Source organism: Alternaria alternata (assembly GCF_001642055.1).
Source record: "Alternaria alternata strain SRC1lrK2f unplaced genomic scaffold CC77scaffold_43, whole genome shotgun sequence".
In the NCBI taxonomy this organism is placed as follows: domain Eukaryota; kingdom Fungi; phylum Ascomycota; class Dothideomycetes; order Pleosporales; family Pleosporaceae; genus Alternaria; species Alternaria alternata.
In genome coordinates this window covers 1-15,015 of record NW_017306232.1, presented here as the reverse complement: position 1 = coordinate 15,015, position 15,015 = coordinate 1, and the positions used below count along the sequence as shown (strand labels likewise).

The window sequence follows — 15,015 nt, the reverse complement described above, 5'->3', positions numbered from 1 at the left end:
CGATGACCTCCCCAACAGTTGTGATGACACAGATATCGTGGAGCAAGGGAGCTAGGTCTTTGGTCGCTATCGCTTGTGGTGTGTCGTCTCTGAGAGTCGATGATCAAGAACGTCGGTCTGTTGAAGGCACTCACAAGCAGGGGCTCACGTCGCATCGCTATCTGGATTACACATTCTGCTTAGAACATCAATCGCTTGAAGGGCACTAGCAGGCATTTTGTAAGCATGCACCTTGATGAGATCAGCCGTGTGTGTATAGAGCTAACGCGATGTTCACACAAATACCTGCTGACAAAACTTGCTGACAATCCTTGCCGTCGAAACAACGCGTTCGCTCCCCGCCGTCTACGCTACCCAAGAAGGAATGCGGATGGGTTTGACGCAGGGTTCTTTGGTAGGCAGCCCGGCAGTTAAGGCGTACCTAAGGCTAGCCGCCGGCAAATGTCTTCCGAAGAACATCCACACTCCGCTTCGGGCAAAGCTCAGCCCGTTTCAGGCAGCGCTTCTGCGGCTACCCGTTGTGGATGATAACAGCTTACAGGGCTAAACATCGTTATCTATCACTTCGTATCACTTCGGCGTTCTAGAGAATGCTGGATACTGTTTTACGAGCGATAGGCAGGGAACTGGCGCTACGTCACAGGATGATCAATCTATTTCGAAGAGGCCAAAGATGGAACAACAGCAGCATACAATGATTACCAATCGTGCGGGCCAGAGATTAGCGAGTGACCAACTCCGGCCAGTGCTTCCGTCAGCTGAAGATACTAAGATGTGTACAAATAGACAACGGAGAGTGGCGTGGCTTGGGACCTTATAATCTCACTTGCACAGGCTTCCTTGCAAGACAAGCAGCGTCCAATTCCGATACGAGTTTCGAGCACAAGACACTACGCGCAAGGAGAGACATATCAAGCATCAGAAGCACAAATGGATCCACCAAAGTTCCTGGTCCTGGGTGCCGCGGGGTATATCGGAGGTGGGTACAGATTGACCTAATAACTAATATACTTGTTGACCACGGAACGCTTCACAGGTACTGTCCTTACCGACCTATTGAAGCAATATACGGCTTCCTCCATCACAGTGTTAGTCCGCAAACCCGAGCAGGAACAGCTTTTCACGACACTCGGAGTCAATGTGGTCTCTGGTGATGTTGCGGACGCTGCAAAGCTGAAGTCGCTTGCGTCAGAACATGACGTGGTGCTGAACTTCGCTGTCGCATTCGGAGGCGACGAGACTAGCATCCAGGCCTTGGTCGATGGCCTAGAAGAGCGAGCGCGCGAGACTCAGTCCAAGCCAGTCCTTCTACACACAGGCGGGTCAGGTACCGTTATGTATGGTTCAGGAGGTGAAGCTGGAGCCGATGTGTGGACGGTAATTCATCCCATCGGTTCATACATGCACGCACCATCAGATACTCATGTCTTGTAGGACGAGCAATACGACCGCTGGTCTTCTCTCCCAGACACCGCCTTCTTCTACGGCGGCTACAAAATGTAAGGCTCAAGAAACTCACGGCTTCGGCCAATTAACTTACCACTTCCCTTACAATGTAGTAGTGTCGCTGCCGCCGCTCTTCGAGGAACGATTTCGGCGTATATCGTCCTCAGCCCTACCGTATACGGTCGCGGTACAGGTCCTGGTAACAGTATGCAGCCCACAATCTCTTCCTCTCTATAATTAATAGCGTTAACGTCTTGACTAAAAGAGCTTTCCCTGCAGCTGCCTGCGTACACCCGGTACGCAAAGCAGCACGGCCAAGCTGCATACATCGGCAAAGGCGAGAATATCTGGGGTAATGTAAGTGTCCCATTTGGTACCAATTCGATGTCCTCCATCGCTCTGTACTAACCTTAGTTGGAGGTGCATGTCGAAGACCTTTCTCAGCTCACCGTGGCTGTTGCGGAATTCGCTCTCAGGAACCCGGATAAGACTACAGCATCTGCCAGCTCGAAAGGATGGGAGAACCTAATCTATTCTGGTGTGGATACTCACACCTGGGGACCGATCACAAAAGTGCTCGGCGATCTGCTCTTCGCCCGTGGCGAGACGAGTAAGCCATCGGCCATAGAGATTGCCGAGGGCGAAGGAATCTTGTACATGTTTGGCGGCAACTCATTCTTGGCCCCAAGCAAGAAATCAAAGGCGCTCGGCTTCCGACCTAAGCAAAAAGATCTTGTGAGTTCGATGAGAGACGCTCTACCAGCATAAGCCTACCCTACATACCCGAGAGGACGACCTCGATCCAAGTCGGATCGAGCTACGTTTAGTAAGAGCGAAAAGAGATAGATAGGAAAAGAGGAGTAGCATTAAGAAGTAGAATCGAGGTACTTAGGGTTAGCTTTTGTAGTAAGACAGCGATCTGTTGATTGGAATTTGCATCGAAAATTGGCCTCTCACCACCTGTTACGATCTACACCTAGGAGGAGACAAGGGTAAGCGTAATTACTTTAAGGAATCAAGCGGCACAGTTAGAGGATTACGGTACTGTAAGAGGCTGCGCTCCGTAGAGCAATCGCGAGGTATACAAGAGGTTGTATTCGATAGAGAGCTAAACTCCCAAGCTACGTAGCTAACTATATACAAGCTGGTAACCCGAGTAACGATCAGGCCGGTAAGGTCTAGGTGCACGAGACAGCCCCTGGGTCCTGCGGCTGTCGTCTGAACGTCGTTCAGGCGGTCCGCGGATAACCCGGGTGCTACCTCGAGCACCCGGATTCTACAAGTAGACCAAGATTCTATCGAGGAGCTATCCAAAGGGCGTTCAGCCCGTTACAATAGGCCTTACGGCTTCTTAAGGCACAATAAGAGAGTAAAACTAAGGAATAGGCTGTAGAAAGAGTAGTAGCTAAAATAGTAGCTTGAACGCTTTAGTCTATGTATACAGAGTGACAATTGTAACTCTGTTAAGAGAATAAACACGATTCCTATATAGACAGCTTATTTCGGGTTACTAAGTTGAAACCCTAGGTGACTCGAAACCTAGTCCGTTAGCTTATTACAATCGTTTGGATGGAAGATTATTGGTGTAGCCGGTATATGTCGCAGTAAACGCCGAGACTGTACCGCAAGAGCAACGCGACTGGCTGTTTGGTTGATTGTCGGTTATTGTTACAAAGTTTGGGCTGAGTAGTTCTTAGATATTGGTCCTAGCGAGGAGACATGTTTTGACATGTGGACCTATGTATCCTTGATGCGCCTTGAGATAGGTGGATGGACCTGTAAGATATCTGGAGGAAGTAAATCTTTCAAGTTCGCGATATATGAGATCGCATGTGTACTCTTCATGAGTTTATAGATGCGACAATGACTCAGCGATGAATCTAGTACGGAGCAAACATACTGTCCTACTGACAGTCATCCGTGTCGAGCAAGTGATCTTGTGATCCACAGGTTCGAAGCGAATAATCAGTGTGAAGAACCCCCATCTTTCAGGCATCCCAGACATAATTCTCGTGATGACAAGGCATCACCAGCGTCCTTCACAAGATAAAGCCCAGCGTCGCCGCTCACATGTCGCAAACATTGATCGGGGCATCATCCGGGCGCGATCAGCTGCTACCCGTTTCCGTGCCAAGGCTGACCCTTCAATTCGTGTTCGGGGTTTCATCTGTCCGACCACGGCATATAGAAAGACGGCCAACTGTGGGTCGTTATCCCTTCAATTTTTTGCGAAAATTGAGGAGGTTTTCTTTTCTAACGACTTCTTGTTGTATCGCGCCGTCCTCCGCTTTATTCACAGCACGTCCGACCTTCTCGCAAGGTTGCTCCGCCACCACGAACGTCAGCAAAGCACCAACCTCACTACGTCACCACCATCACAGTCTGGCTGTGCGATAAGACATCACAACCTATACATTGAACCTTACTTCTATCGTATTGCATGGGTACTTTCTACGAATTTCTGTGGGAGATACACACTCAACATCCATGGTCGGGATTGACCTAGGAGCGAGTTCGCGAAGCGATAAAGCGAATAGAGCGAGTAGGCCGAAGAGACGGGGCAAGCGTAGAGTTGACTACGCCTCGGATGACGGTTGCGCCCTTTACGAAGGGCGACTAGATGTGCAGATCATAAATTGATCCGTGCTAGCTGATCACTGAAATAAGCAATGCCTGAATATCGATAAGCCGCGCACTAGCCGACCCTCCGATGGACCACGGGCTTGATCCAAGACGACCATCCGTAATGTATGCGATGGTGCTTTGACAAGTCTGCTGGCTGGTGGGTCAGCCGGCTTCGTTGCTATATAAGGTCTTCAAGTCAAGCCTATCCTCGACAAATACATAGGATTGGAACACCTCAGTTCAAGTTGCGATCATTCTCTAACTCCACTATGACGTTCTTGGCGAACACACTACCCGCTGACTCCAAGCTTTTCAGCTTCAAAGGCGCTGTCTTTCCACTTGAAGTGTTCTCAGTCTTGGTAAGTACAAATTAAAATTTCTTCGCACCATTTTCTTGTCTAGGCTTTTTCTTTAGGGGTCTTTTGAATACTTCAATATCAGCGAACATGTCAATCTTTAGAACACGATATAAATCGAAATTAGACATTGCACATTAGCTAACATCGACTAGGCCACTTTCTTTGCTATCTATTCAGTTGTATACAATATCTTCTTCCATCCTCTTAAACACATCCCTGGTCCTTTTTTCGCACGCGCATGTGGCATCCCTTACGCCCTACATATGCGCGATGGCAGTATCGTCAGATGGGTCAAAAAGTCACACGACAAGTACGGTGATGTAGTTCGTTTGGCACCGACTGAAGTTAGTTTCATCTCAGGGGAGACTGCGTGGCAAGACATCTACGGCTTCCGAACAGGCAAGAACAAGAGCATCGGACATTACCTTAAGGACAAGAAATGGTTGTAAGTTGGGTCTTTCCGGAGACGCAAGCAGAAAGTTATTAATCAGAGAATAGCATTGCACCTGGCAACGGTGATAGCTCGGTTCTCATAGCCGATGAAGCAGGACATTCGCGAATGCGACGCAACCTCTCTCATGCTTTCAGCGACAAAGCCTTGCGAGGACAAGAAAGTCTCATACAGTCTTACGTTGATCTTCTCGTCCAACGTCTGGGCGAACACGCCGCTAAAGATGAAAGCGTCGACATCATGACATGGTACAGTTAGTGAACCCTGCAATATTCTGCACTACAGACTCGGACTGATTATATATGCGATAGACTATACAACCTTTGACGTCATATCCGACCTCATCTTCGGCGAACCGCTCTACTGTCTGCGCGACTCTGTTAAGCATGACTGGATCTCCATAACCTACAGGTCCATCATGGCGTTCGCTTTTCATGCTGCTAGGAATAAGCACTTCATCTTCAAGCACATCGACGCCTTGTGTAGCATTTTCCAGAAAAGTCCAAACCCCATACGCTCACGAATAGAGTTTTCCCAGCGCGCCCACGACCTTGTGAGCAAGCGGCTATTGAAGGTTGAACATGAGAAGGAAGGAGAAAGAGCAGACTTCTTCACCCATATAATAAAGAACCAAGAAAAAGATACGACAAGATTGACTAGAGAGGAAATGGACAACAATGCAGTTGGCTTCCTGATTGCGGGCAGTGAGACTACTGCTACCACCTTATCAGGCGCCACCTACCTCCTCCTTAGTAACCCCTCCACATATACCAAAGCCATCGCTGAAATCCGTTCTCGCTTTTCTTGCGCCGATCAAATCACTATGGAGGAAGTCAACAAACTGGAATACCTTATAGCTGTCTTCCAGGAAACCCTAAGATACTACCCACCTGTTCCCACGGGCTTCCCTCGCGTGGTACCAGCGGGCGGTGACCGTATCTCAGGCTACTACATCGCTGGAGGCACCTCGGTATACTGTTCCCAGCACGCCATGAACCACTCTGAGCGCAACTACAAGGACCCAGAGCTCTTTGTGCCGGAACGCTGGCTGGGTGACGAACGATACAAAGATGATAACAAGAGAGCACTGAATCCTTTTAGCTTTGGACCGAGGAACTGTTTGGGTAAAAAGTACGTATATTCTTTCTCTCTTCATTTCGTGTCTTAAAATGGTCCTTTCTTCACTTGCTTGCTTTCTAAAGGAAGAGGAAAGAAATCTTAGGCTAACGTTATGGTTCTATTAGTCTAGCATATGCGGAAATGCGTCTTATCCTCTCTAAAGTCCTTTTCGCTTTCGACCTAGAACTCTTGGACAAAGAGCGAGATTGGATGGGTGAGCAGAAGGTTTTCGCGCTGTGGGACAAGGCTGCTCTGATACTGAAGGTGAAGCCTGTAAAGCGACTATAAGGCGTTTTGCAACGGAGCGAATTAGTCTACATGCACGGTGAATACTACCCGAGAGGATGCCCTTGATCCTACCCTAACCTATAGGACGCGGATGCTAGGGCCCGATCATCGTCGAAACGGGTATAGCGTTAGGGTTGCGCGATCAAATCGGGCCTGTTATAGGGGGCGAACATCGTGTCTTTAACCCCCAATCATCGTCAAAATAGGTATAGCATTAGGGTTACGCGATGAAATCGGGCCTACTATAGGAAGTACTTAGGGTTATCTTAGAGTTAACTTACTAAGCATAGAGTTCTGCTAGAACGCACAGCTACCCGCAACGTTAACTGCAACGCAGCACCGCAAGCGACTGCGTGCACGCAAGATAACAATTAATAATATGCAAGAGCGCTTCTGCTATCTCTTGTAAGGGGCTGCGCTCCGTAGAGCAATTGCAAGGTATACAAGAGGTTGTATTCGATAGGGAACTAAGCTCCTAAGCTACGCAGCTATCTATATACAATGCTAGTTGCCTAAGTAACAATCAGGCCGATAGAATCCGGGTGCTCGGGGTAGCACCCAGATTCTGTAGGTAGACCGAGATTCTATTGAGGAGCTATCTAAAGGGCGTTCAGCCTGTTACATCTCTAGCGCTATTAGGTGCTAGTCTGCAAGGAGCACGCTATAGGTATACAGAATGTTAATGTACACCTGCACGACTAGCACAGCGTAGCAAGCAAAAAGAGGAAATTCGTCGTAGAGCACTACTAGCAATAGCAGATCGCCGCACTGTAAGATGTTAAGCTGCCTGCGCTGTTAAGGCCGCTAATTAAGCAGCTAGGCGAGCCGTTAGACGTCTATCAATGCAGGATTACTAGCAACTGCAGCTTCTGTACTGCAAACAAGATTAGAATACAGAAGTACTGCAATAACGTATACTAGACAGCTTAGAGCAGTAAAGACGTTGCACTCTGTAAGAAGGTTAAGGCGCAAACGTTCTTCTAAACTAGCGGGCTCTAGCAATACTTTATTATTAAGGTAGCAGACAACAGTTGCGCACTGTCTAATCTCTACGAGACAACAGACGTTGTTAGGAGGCGGTTAGCAGAATAGAAGCTAACAAAACATGCATATAAAGAGAAGGCGCAGGTTATAGACGCTAATGTCGCAAAGATAGATAAAACTAGCTAGTTTAAGCGGACAGGCTAGCTAGAGCACTTTGCTAACCGCAATCTAATGCATCTTGCGCATTAGACCCGGCTGCCTAATTAAGGCGAGGAGAAGCTGCGGCGGGCAGCAAAGCTAACAGAGCTGCTAGTAGAGAGAAGCGTTAAGGGGCTGTCGACGCTTACGCGAGAGACGAGGCAGTAGCTAAGGAGCGCAAAGCGGCAGGAGATCGATTAGCAGCCTATAGCTCGATTGCAGAACCTAGAGAGTCAGGCTCGCTACGCTGGCTATATAGTCAAATTCGTCTGCTACGCTTTGCGCTTCGTAGCTGACGCAGAGGCAAGGATGGCGGCGCAGGAAGGCGGCAATGAATGCAGCGACGAAGATGACGAGGGCGAAGAGGATAGCTTGGAAGAAGAGGAAGAGGAAGAGAACGACGATGACTTCTCTGATGCTGACGGCAGCCGACCGGCGAACGTTCCGAGCAGCGGCTAAAGAGAGAAGGACTAAGTATATTAGGATCGAGGATTTCGCTGTCAAATCCTCTGAAAATTGGCCCGTGCGTAAAAAATCTGACAGCAGAATCCGACAGCAGAATCCAATATCTAACAGCAAAATCCGACAGCAGAATTCTAATAGCAGAATCTAACAGCAGAATTCCTAGCATAAAGGGTTATAGCAGTCTGTTACAGAAGTTCTATTTACCTCTACATGTAATCCTAAACTATTTTTCTACAAATTTATAGAATCTTATTTGTTTTTAGAAAATTTCCTTTTTCTCTCTACACTTTAAGGTTCTAGGTAGATCTAGCTGTACAACTCCTTTACTTCTAACAACCTAGCTAGATCTATCTAGCAGAGCGTAAGCAGGCAAAGAAAGATTAGGATTGTAAGCGTAGCTAGAGGTACCTAGTAACCTGTATAGATAATGTATTGTATTTAGAAACTGTAACGAGGACTTGAGGCACACGTCCCTTGAAGGAACAGAGTACGCGCTAAACCTGCTTATAAGGCGCGCCTCGCTCTATAGAGAGAGGCAAGGATTATTCTCTTTACAACCTACACCTGTAGTCTGAATATACAAGCTATCTCCTACTATCCTTAGTAACGTGAAGCAAGCACTATTGCCTACAGTTACGCCTTATAGAAACTTTGTACTAACAACTTTCGTTGTCTAAGTTAGGAATCTTATATTCGTCTGTAAGATTTTAGAAGGACCTGTCTCTATCCTCTATAGGTTTAAGCAGTGCAACAAACGACTAATTATCTATATCTTCTTCTTCTACTACTTTAAGAAATAGCTGCTCTAGGGGTGCTTATTCCTCTATATATTTTAAGAACAGAGGTTTAATAGTATTGTAGGTTTCTTGTATGTTCTCGTTACATGTTGTAACTATTTAGATCTAATCTTCTAGGTAGTGTATAGGTCTACGCTCTACAAAAGCGTGTAGTATACTACTCTTTAGCATTAATGCAAAGATGCCTATCCTACCTGAGAGGATGTGCTCGATCCTAGTAGGATCGAGCGGTTTTGTTAGTAGCGATAAGAGAGCGATAAGAAACGAGGAGTGGGATCGAGGTAGTAGGATCGAGGCTAGCTATTCTAGCAACAGCGCTAGTTAAAGAAAATCTAAAGAAGCCATTTTGTGCAGAATTACGCGAGGATTTCAAATCTTGACTCGATTTGTTAATAGCTGCTCTCGTTGCTGAGATATCTGCGTTCAAAGGTAGAGGTGAAGTTTTGATGTTCCTCACGTGACTGCACGCTGCACAGCCACTATTGCAGCGCTCTAGCCACACAATTTGATACAGAATTACGCCACGATTTCAAATCTGTACTTGGTTTGTTGATAGCTACTCTACTCACAAAGATATCAACATATAACGTTGTAAAATACTAGACTCTTGCGCAAACTACTAGACCTTGCGCAAACTACTAGACTCACCGACTTTGCGATATCGATCGGTATACAGCTTGTATGAGCCAGTCCATGCTAGAAACCAGTATACCTAACGCAAACTACTAGACTCTATATTTTGCGGAATCGCTTTATGGTTTGTATGGGGCTGCGCATGTCTACACGGTTTCCTATACAAAAAACCGCACCTCCGAGCTGTTTTCCGCCACCTTAACCCCGCGACGCGAATCTCGAGCCGAACGGTGTTCCTACACTACATAAGAGGGAACCCAAATATCGACCTGCGCCAACGGGCAGTTGAGACCACCGCATCTCGGCTTGCCAAGAGTAGGTTGATGTGAGGGGTAGGCTCTCGATCCGGGGCGGTGGGGATGGCGAAATGGACGGAGTAGTAGAAGGCGGGCGCTCACCTCATGGGTGGGCGCCAACAGCAGTTGGGTGCCTCGATACGTTGGGGCGCCTACAAACGTTGGGTGCCTGGGCAACCGGGCTACCTGGAGAATTCAGACACCTCCTGCAAAAACGTGACCTCTCGGGGGACAGTGGTCAAGCTGCAAGAAGGAAGCAATCCAGAGGTGCGCGCAATGCCCTCCCAGCCAGATCGACGTCGCGGTAACTCTAGACGTTTAACTCTCTATCTCCCAGTGTTTGGTAGAGAGGTCTGGTTGGCAGTCTAGGGGACTTGAGTGTCTTCGACTGCTCAAACCTTCAACGTAGTCTTGACTGCATCATTTAAAATTGGTATCATACTTGCAAGCCTTGTTTCCGGGGTGGGGTAGCGGTTGCAGCAACGTCAACTCTGGCCAGCGCGTTACCCGGGGCTCGGCGACTGTCTCAGATTTTGCAGGCGACTGGTGAAAGCTTATTTATACGCGTAATTCCCGCAGAGTACCCGTTTGAAGAGGCCGCAAGACCTCGGGGTCGATGTTAGTCGGGAGGCGTGGTCCTTGCTTATCTGAACAACTGAAAAGGTCCTTACTACCGGTCAAGGAAGTAAGGCGCAATCTTAAGGGGGGGGGGGGTAAAATCTAGCTATCCGCGCTTCGTGTGCGTGAGCTTTCGAGTAACCTCTCCCCTCAGGAATTAATTCTAGTTATGCTTGCATCGGGGGAAACGCCTTTCTCGCTACACCAGAGGAAATGACTGGGGAACTCGTATGCTTGTCTTCGAGATTACGCAATTCATACCGCGTTGAAACCCCCTAGGGGGGATTCGGGCGGTGCACGCCTAGGGTTATGCGGTGATGCGCATCCTAGTGCGGGCAAATCATACCGTGAAACTGCGAATGGCTCATTAAATCAGTTATCGTTTATTTGAAAATACCTTACCGCTTAGATATCCGTGGTAACTCTAGAGCTGATACATGCTGAAAACCCCGACTTCGGAAGGGATGCATTTATTAGATAAAAGCCCAATGCCCTTCGGGGCTTTTGGGTGGTTCATTCAAATTTTTACAGATCGCATAGCCTTGCGCTGGCGACGGTTCATTCAAATTTCTGCCCTATCAACTTTCGATGGTAAGGTATTGGCTTACCATGGTTTCAACGGGTAACGGGGAATTAAGGTTCAATTCCAGAGAGGCAGCCTGGGAAACGGCTACCCCATCCAAGGAAGGCGGTACTGCGGAGAATATTATTGAACAGATTTTTGGTATTTCAGCGGGTAACACCAATTAAATACTTGCGGTTCCAGGCAGGGTATCAACTTAAAGAGGGCAGATTAGGGAATGAATAAGCTACAGCCAAGGCTCTACTGCAAAATAGTAGTCGGTAAACCGGGGTTGGTGCGACGAGATGCGTAGGCGTTCCCCAAAAACCCTCCTAAAAGATGATTAGCATTTTACTTTAGTAAAATACTGCTAGGCCACACTCTCGCACACGACTGGTCTCTGAGAGGCTGGGAGGAAATGTTGTGGAGTTGCACTGTTGGTTTGTCCAACGCCGTGCGAACGTGGTTCTAGCCCCAGCCAAGTTAGCAATATTGGTCTTCTGACAAAAAGATTATCTTAGCCGAATCGGTAATATAGTTTTGACTACGTCCCGTCCCGTCCCGTTCCGTCCCGTCCTAATTACCTTCTTCCTTCGGGTTAAGTGAGTAATATTCACCACTTGTTCTTCGTACTAAGGCACCCTGTGGCTTGTCACAGGGTGCTGGATGTTATGTTCCCTCGTCCCTAAAACCCCCTTGCAATTTAATTCTATATTAGTATCTACAATCAACAGTTAGTAGGGCTGGTTAGACGTGCATCTAACTGTGCTCTCGGGGAAACCCAGCTGGCGATTGTATCCTGCTTTCTGTACCTTTAGGGGTACTCGCGAAGCGTCATGCATATGTAGTCGAAAATCTCAGTTTCTTGTGGAGACCCTGTCTTAGGGACCCTCCGACCTCTGTGATGCTTCGGCAGAGCAGAGGAAATGGAGCAAATCTAACCCTATGGCCTATCAAAGCGGATTATATTAGTTATGCAGTTAAGTAGTTAGCAGTTTAGGTTGTGCGCGAGCAAGGGGCGCTACTCCGCAAAGCAGTATAATTATTGCTGGGCGGGTATATTCTGCGATTAGAGCGGCCTATTATTTCACAACCTTCGGCAGTATAGATGTTGTAGAGGGCTTCAAACCCCTTGCCAAGACAACACCTATTTGCTGTTTGACTAGTAAGTGGCTATAAACACTGCATTCTCACTCTAACATTCAACAGGACGCCCCTGTCAAAACAACAACGAATAGCACCCGCTAAGACAACACCTATTCGCTGCTTGGCTAGCAGGTAGCTAGTGACACTGCATGTAAACTAACACTATCGCGGCGTAGCAAACAACTAATCTCCTCCTGTACGTTAGACTAGGTTAGGACAGCCGCTAAGACAACTATAGCGTTGCTTACAACATAACCCTATTTTCAACAGCCGTGCTTTTGTGCAAGCTAGTAGAAATTTCTAGTTAGCATTTCCTCTAGGTTCGTAACGCTGTTAAATCTTAGAAACCCTAGCTTTTTATGTAGGGTTTCCTCTAGTATTGTTAAATAGTAGGCCGCGCTAACAAGAACAGGAATTATCACCCCTAGCTACTAATAGAGCCTAGCCTTGTCCTGCCTAGTAGCGCAGAAGTGCTAGCTTATACCGCATCTCTAGCAGGTGTGTGTATTCTAAACCCCCTATTTCCCTTAATCCTACTAAAGCTTGCAGGCTCTAATATAGTTGCAGGTCTCTACGCTTAGGCCTTGCTTAATAGTTGTACACTATTTGCAATGTAAGTGTAAGTAATCTAGCTAAGTTAGAGAGCCTCTTAGCTAGCAGACTAGGCAGCCGTTAACTAACTTTTGTAGGGCGTTTCTTAGCTTAGCTTCTTCTTAGGCGTCCTATTTTAAGACATTAGTAAGTTCTATACTACCTTTACTATAAAGGTTGCAGTTAGCTGCCTAGGCTTAAGTATAGGTAACTAACTAACTGTCTAGGAAGAGGCTTAAGATACTCTACCCTAGAGGATGTGCGCAATTACACTACAATCGCGCTGTTTTGTTAGTAGCGATAAGAATGCGATAAGAAGCGAGGCGTAGGATCGCGGTAGTAGGATCGCGGTTAGCTAGCTACACCAGAGAGCTAGCTAGAGAAAATTGAAAGAAGCTATTCTGTGCAGATTTACGCCAGCATTTCAAATCTTCACTTAGTTTATCGATACCTGCTCTCGTTGTTAAGATATCTGCGTAGAAAGGTAGAGGTAAAGTTTTGATGTTCCTTACGTGACTGCACAGCGCACAGCCACTGCAGAGGATCTCTAGCCACACTTTCTAGTGCAGAATTGCGCCACGATTTCAGATCTGCGCCCGGTTTATCGATAGCTACCCTAGTTAGCAAGATATTAACAGAAGAAGAAAGAAGTAGAAAAAGAGAAAGAATAGCTAAGATTACTAAGTTTAAGAAGGGAGGAAGAAAGGAATTAAAAAAGGACCTAGAGAACCTAACCAATATAATACAACAGGACAGCCCTAACCAATATAATACGACGGGACAGCCCTTCCCTGCGCTAGAACCCGCTTAGCGTTAGGGTAGAAAACTAAATTAGGCGAATATTTAAGGGATGCCCCGCGTACCCTAACACAGCTGCTCTACAACATTTTTTTATTATTATTAAAAACTGTGTTATACAAAGTTAACTTAAAAGCGCATGCACAACCTGCTACTAGAGTTTTACTATGTACAGCTAGAGTTTATTGTTATTAAGGTTGCGTTCTTAGGGTTGCGCAACAATAGAGAACCCTACATAGAACAGTCGAGCGCCTATTGAGCAGCACGACAGCAGCAACGCGCGCGCTACAGACGTGCAGCACTAGCTAAAGATTGTTACAAAGGAGAATTGCGATAATGTATTTTGCTTTCTTAGGCAATATAAAGTGCTTATGTGTAGGCAGCACTGCACAGGCGTCTTAAATCTTAACAGGCATCTACAAGAACAGCACAAGACGCCCGTACAATAGCGATAAGAGGTTGTTTAATATTTCAATTAATTTTCTACAGCAGAGCCGAGCACAATTTAACTTCCTAGGCAGCTAGCGAAAGCAATACAAGAGCTAGAGGCGCTGTTAGATAGTCTTAGGTGTACAGCATGCAGTTACATTACTATAAGCAGCGACAAAATGCGGAAGCACTATAAAAAAACACACGAGCTTCCGTGGATTAGTAACAAGAGTAGTCTATTTACTTTAGTTAAAGTTCAGACGTTTTTCAACAGTAGAGGGCTGCGCAAATATTTTGTCGTTAATGTAGATGCCGAGATTAGTCGCGGAAGTAGGCAGCAACAAAGCGTTAATAAGCAACAACTTAATAACTACAAACAAGTCCGAAAGCAACTTAAAGACGCAGAACAAGTCGTAGGAGAGACAGCAAAGACTAATAAGACGCTCTGGTTTAAGCGCACGCAATGGCCAGAGCATTTCAAGGACCGCAATCTAGTGCATCTAGCACATCAAGTCTAGCTACCTAATAAAAACGAACTAAAGCTGCAGCTTGCCGCGAAACTTACAGAGCAGCTTATTAAAAACTGTGTTAAGAATCTTGCAACAATTCCGCGAGAACTACGCTGTTGGCTTCGCAGCGCAAAGCAGCACGAGGTTGACCCGCGACCGTTGGCACGGCTGCAGAACCCGGAGAGTCAGGCGAGGTATGCAAGCTACATGGTTAGGTTTGTGTGCTACTATCTCCGCGTCATCGAAGACGAAACTCGAGAAGAAGAAGACAGCAGCAGGGCATCAAGCAGCTGCGAGAGTAACGCTTCTGGGGATGAGTTGGAGGACGAGGGTGAGAGCGATGGCAGCGTTGTACCGCAGCGTAAGCCGCGCAGAGTGAAAGCGGCCGATCTGATGAAAGACGCCCGTGAGTTGTTCCCGTGGAAGGACGACCAGAGAATACTGGCAGGATCACTGTGGTTTGCTTTGGACGACGGCGATCGAGGGGTGCAGATGGCGGCATTGCTAGACTCGCTGAGTTCATTCATACTTACAGGGACCCGCGGCTTAATCTATAGCAGCGGTCTGATACATTTTCTTGCTGTGTTAGGCATAGACCCCGAGATAAGACGGTTCCGGACTGCGAAGAATTACTCATATATGCTAGCAGGTGTGGTGTACTGCACACGAGTGCTTGGGGCAGCCAAACTACTTCCCGCAGT

At 47.1% G+C, this 15,015-nt stretch overlaps 5 protein-coding genes across 5 annotated transcripts; all 5 read left to right on the top strand.

Annotated features, from left to right (window-relative positions):
• Positions 1 to 930: 930 nt before the first annotated feature.
• On the top strand, positions 931 to 2,214 carry CC77DRAFT_1100753 (NAD(P)-binding protein; the record flags this gene model as incomplete). The annotated part of the gene is made up of 6 exons (XM_018530086.1): positions 931 to 979; positions 1,037 to 1,377; positions 1,435 to 1,499; positions 1,563 to 1,651; positions 1,712 to 1,803; positions 1,867 to 2,214. The coding sequence occupies 6 exons, from the start codon at positions 931 to 933 to the stop codon at positions 2,212 to 2,214; spliced, it is 984 nt and encodes a 327-aa protein (XP_018378841.1).
• A 961-nt stretch (positions 2,215 to 3,175) lies between these two features.
• On the top strand, positions 3,176 to 3,947 carry CC77DRAFT_1014816 (hypothetical protein; the record flags this gene model as incomplete). The annotated part of the gene is made up of 2 exons (XM_018523916.1): positions 3,176 to 3,224; positions 3,397 to 3,947. 2 exons carry the CDS (start codon positions 3,176 to 3,178, stop codon positions 3,945 to 3,947), a joined length of 600 nt encoding a protein of 199 aa, XP_018378840.1.
• A 393-nt stretch (positions 3,948 to 4,340) lies between these two features.
• Positions 4,341 to 6,477, top strand: CC77DRAFT_1045339 (cytochrome P450 monooxygenase-like protein; the record flags this gene model as incomplete). The annotated part of the gene is made up of 5 exons (XM_018527392.1): positions 4,341 to 4,430; positions 4,583 to 4,875; positions 4,929 to 5,134; positions 5,193 to 6,012; positions 6,126 to 6,477. 5 exons carry the CDS (start codon positions 4,341 to 4,343, stop codon positions 6,286 to 6,288), a joined length of 1,572 nt encoding a protein of 523 aa, XP_018378839.1. The 3' UTR covers positions 6,289 to 6,477.
• Positions 6,478 to 7,359: 882 nt separating this feature from the next.
• Positions 7,360 to 8,319, top strand: CC77DRAFT_1100751 (hypothetical protein; the record flags this gene model as incomplete). Its single annotated transcript, XM_018530085.1, has 2 exons — positions 7,360 to 7,911; positions 8,281 to 8,319. Exons 1-2 carry the CDS (start codon positions 7,780 to 7,782, stop codon positions 8,317 to 8,319), a joined length of 171 nt encoding a protein of 56 aa, XP_018378838.1. The 5' UTR covers positions 7,360 to 7,779.
• A 6,388-nt stretch (positions 8,320 to 14,707) lies between these two features.
• CC77DRAFT_922569 (hypothetical protein) lies at positions 14,708 to 15,013 on the top strand (the record flags this gene model as incomplete). Its single annotated transcript, XM_018533738.1, has 1 exon — positions 14,708 to 15,013. A coding segment is annotated over one exon (306 nt), but the record flags the coding sequence as incomplete, so codon positions are not given.
• Positions 15,014 to 15,015: the final 2 nt, after the last annotated feature.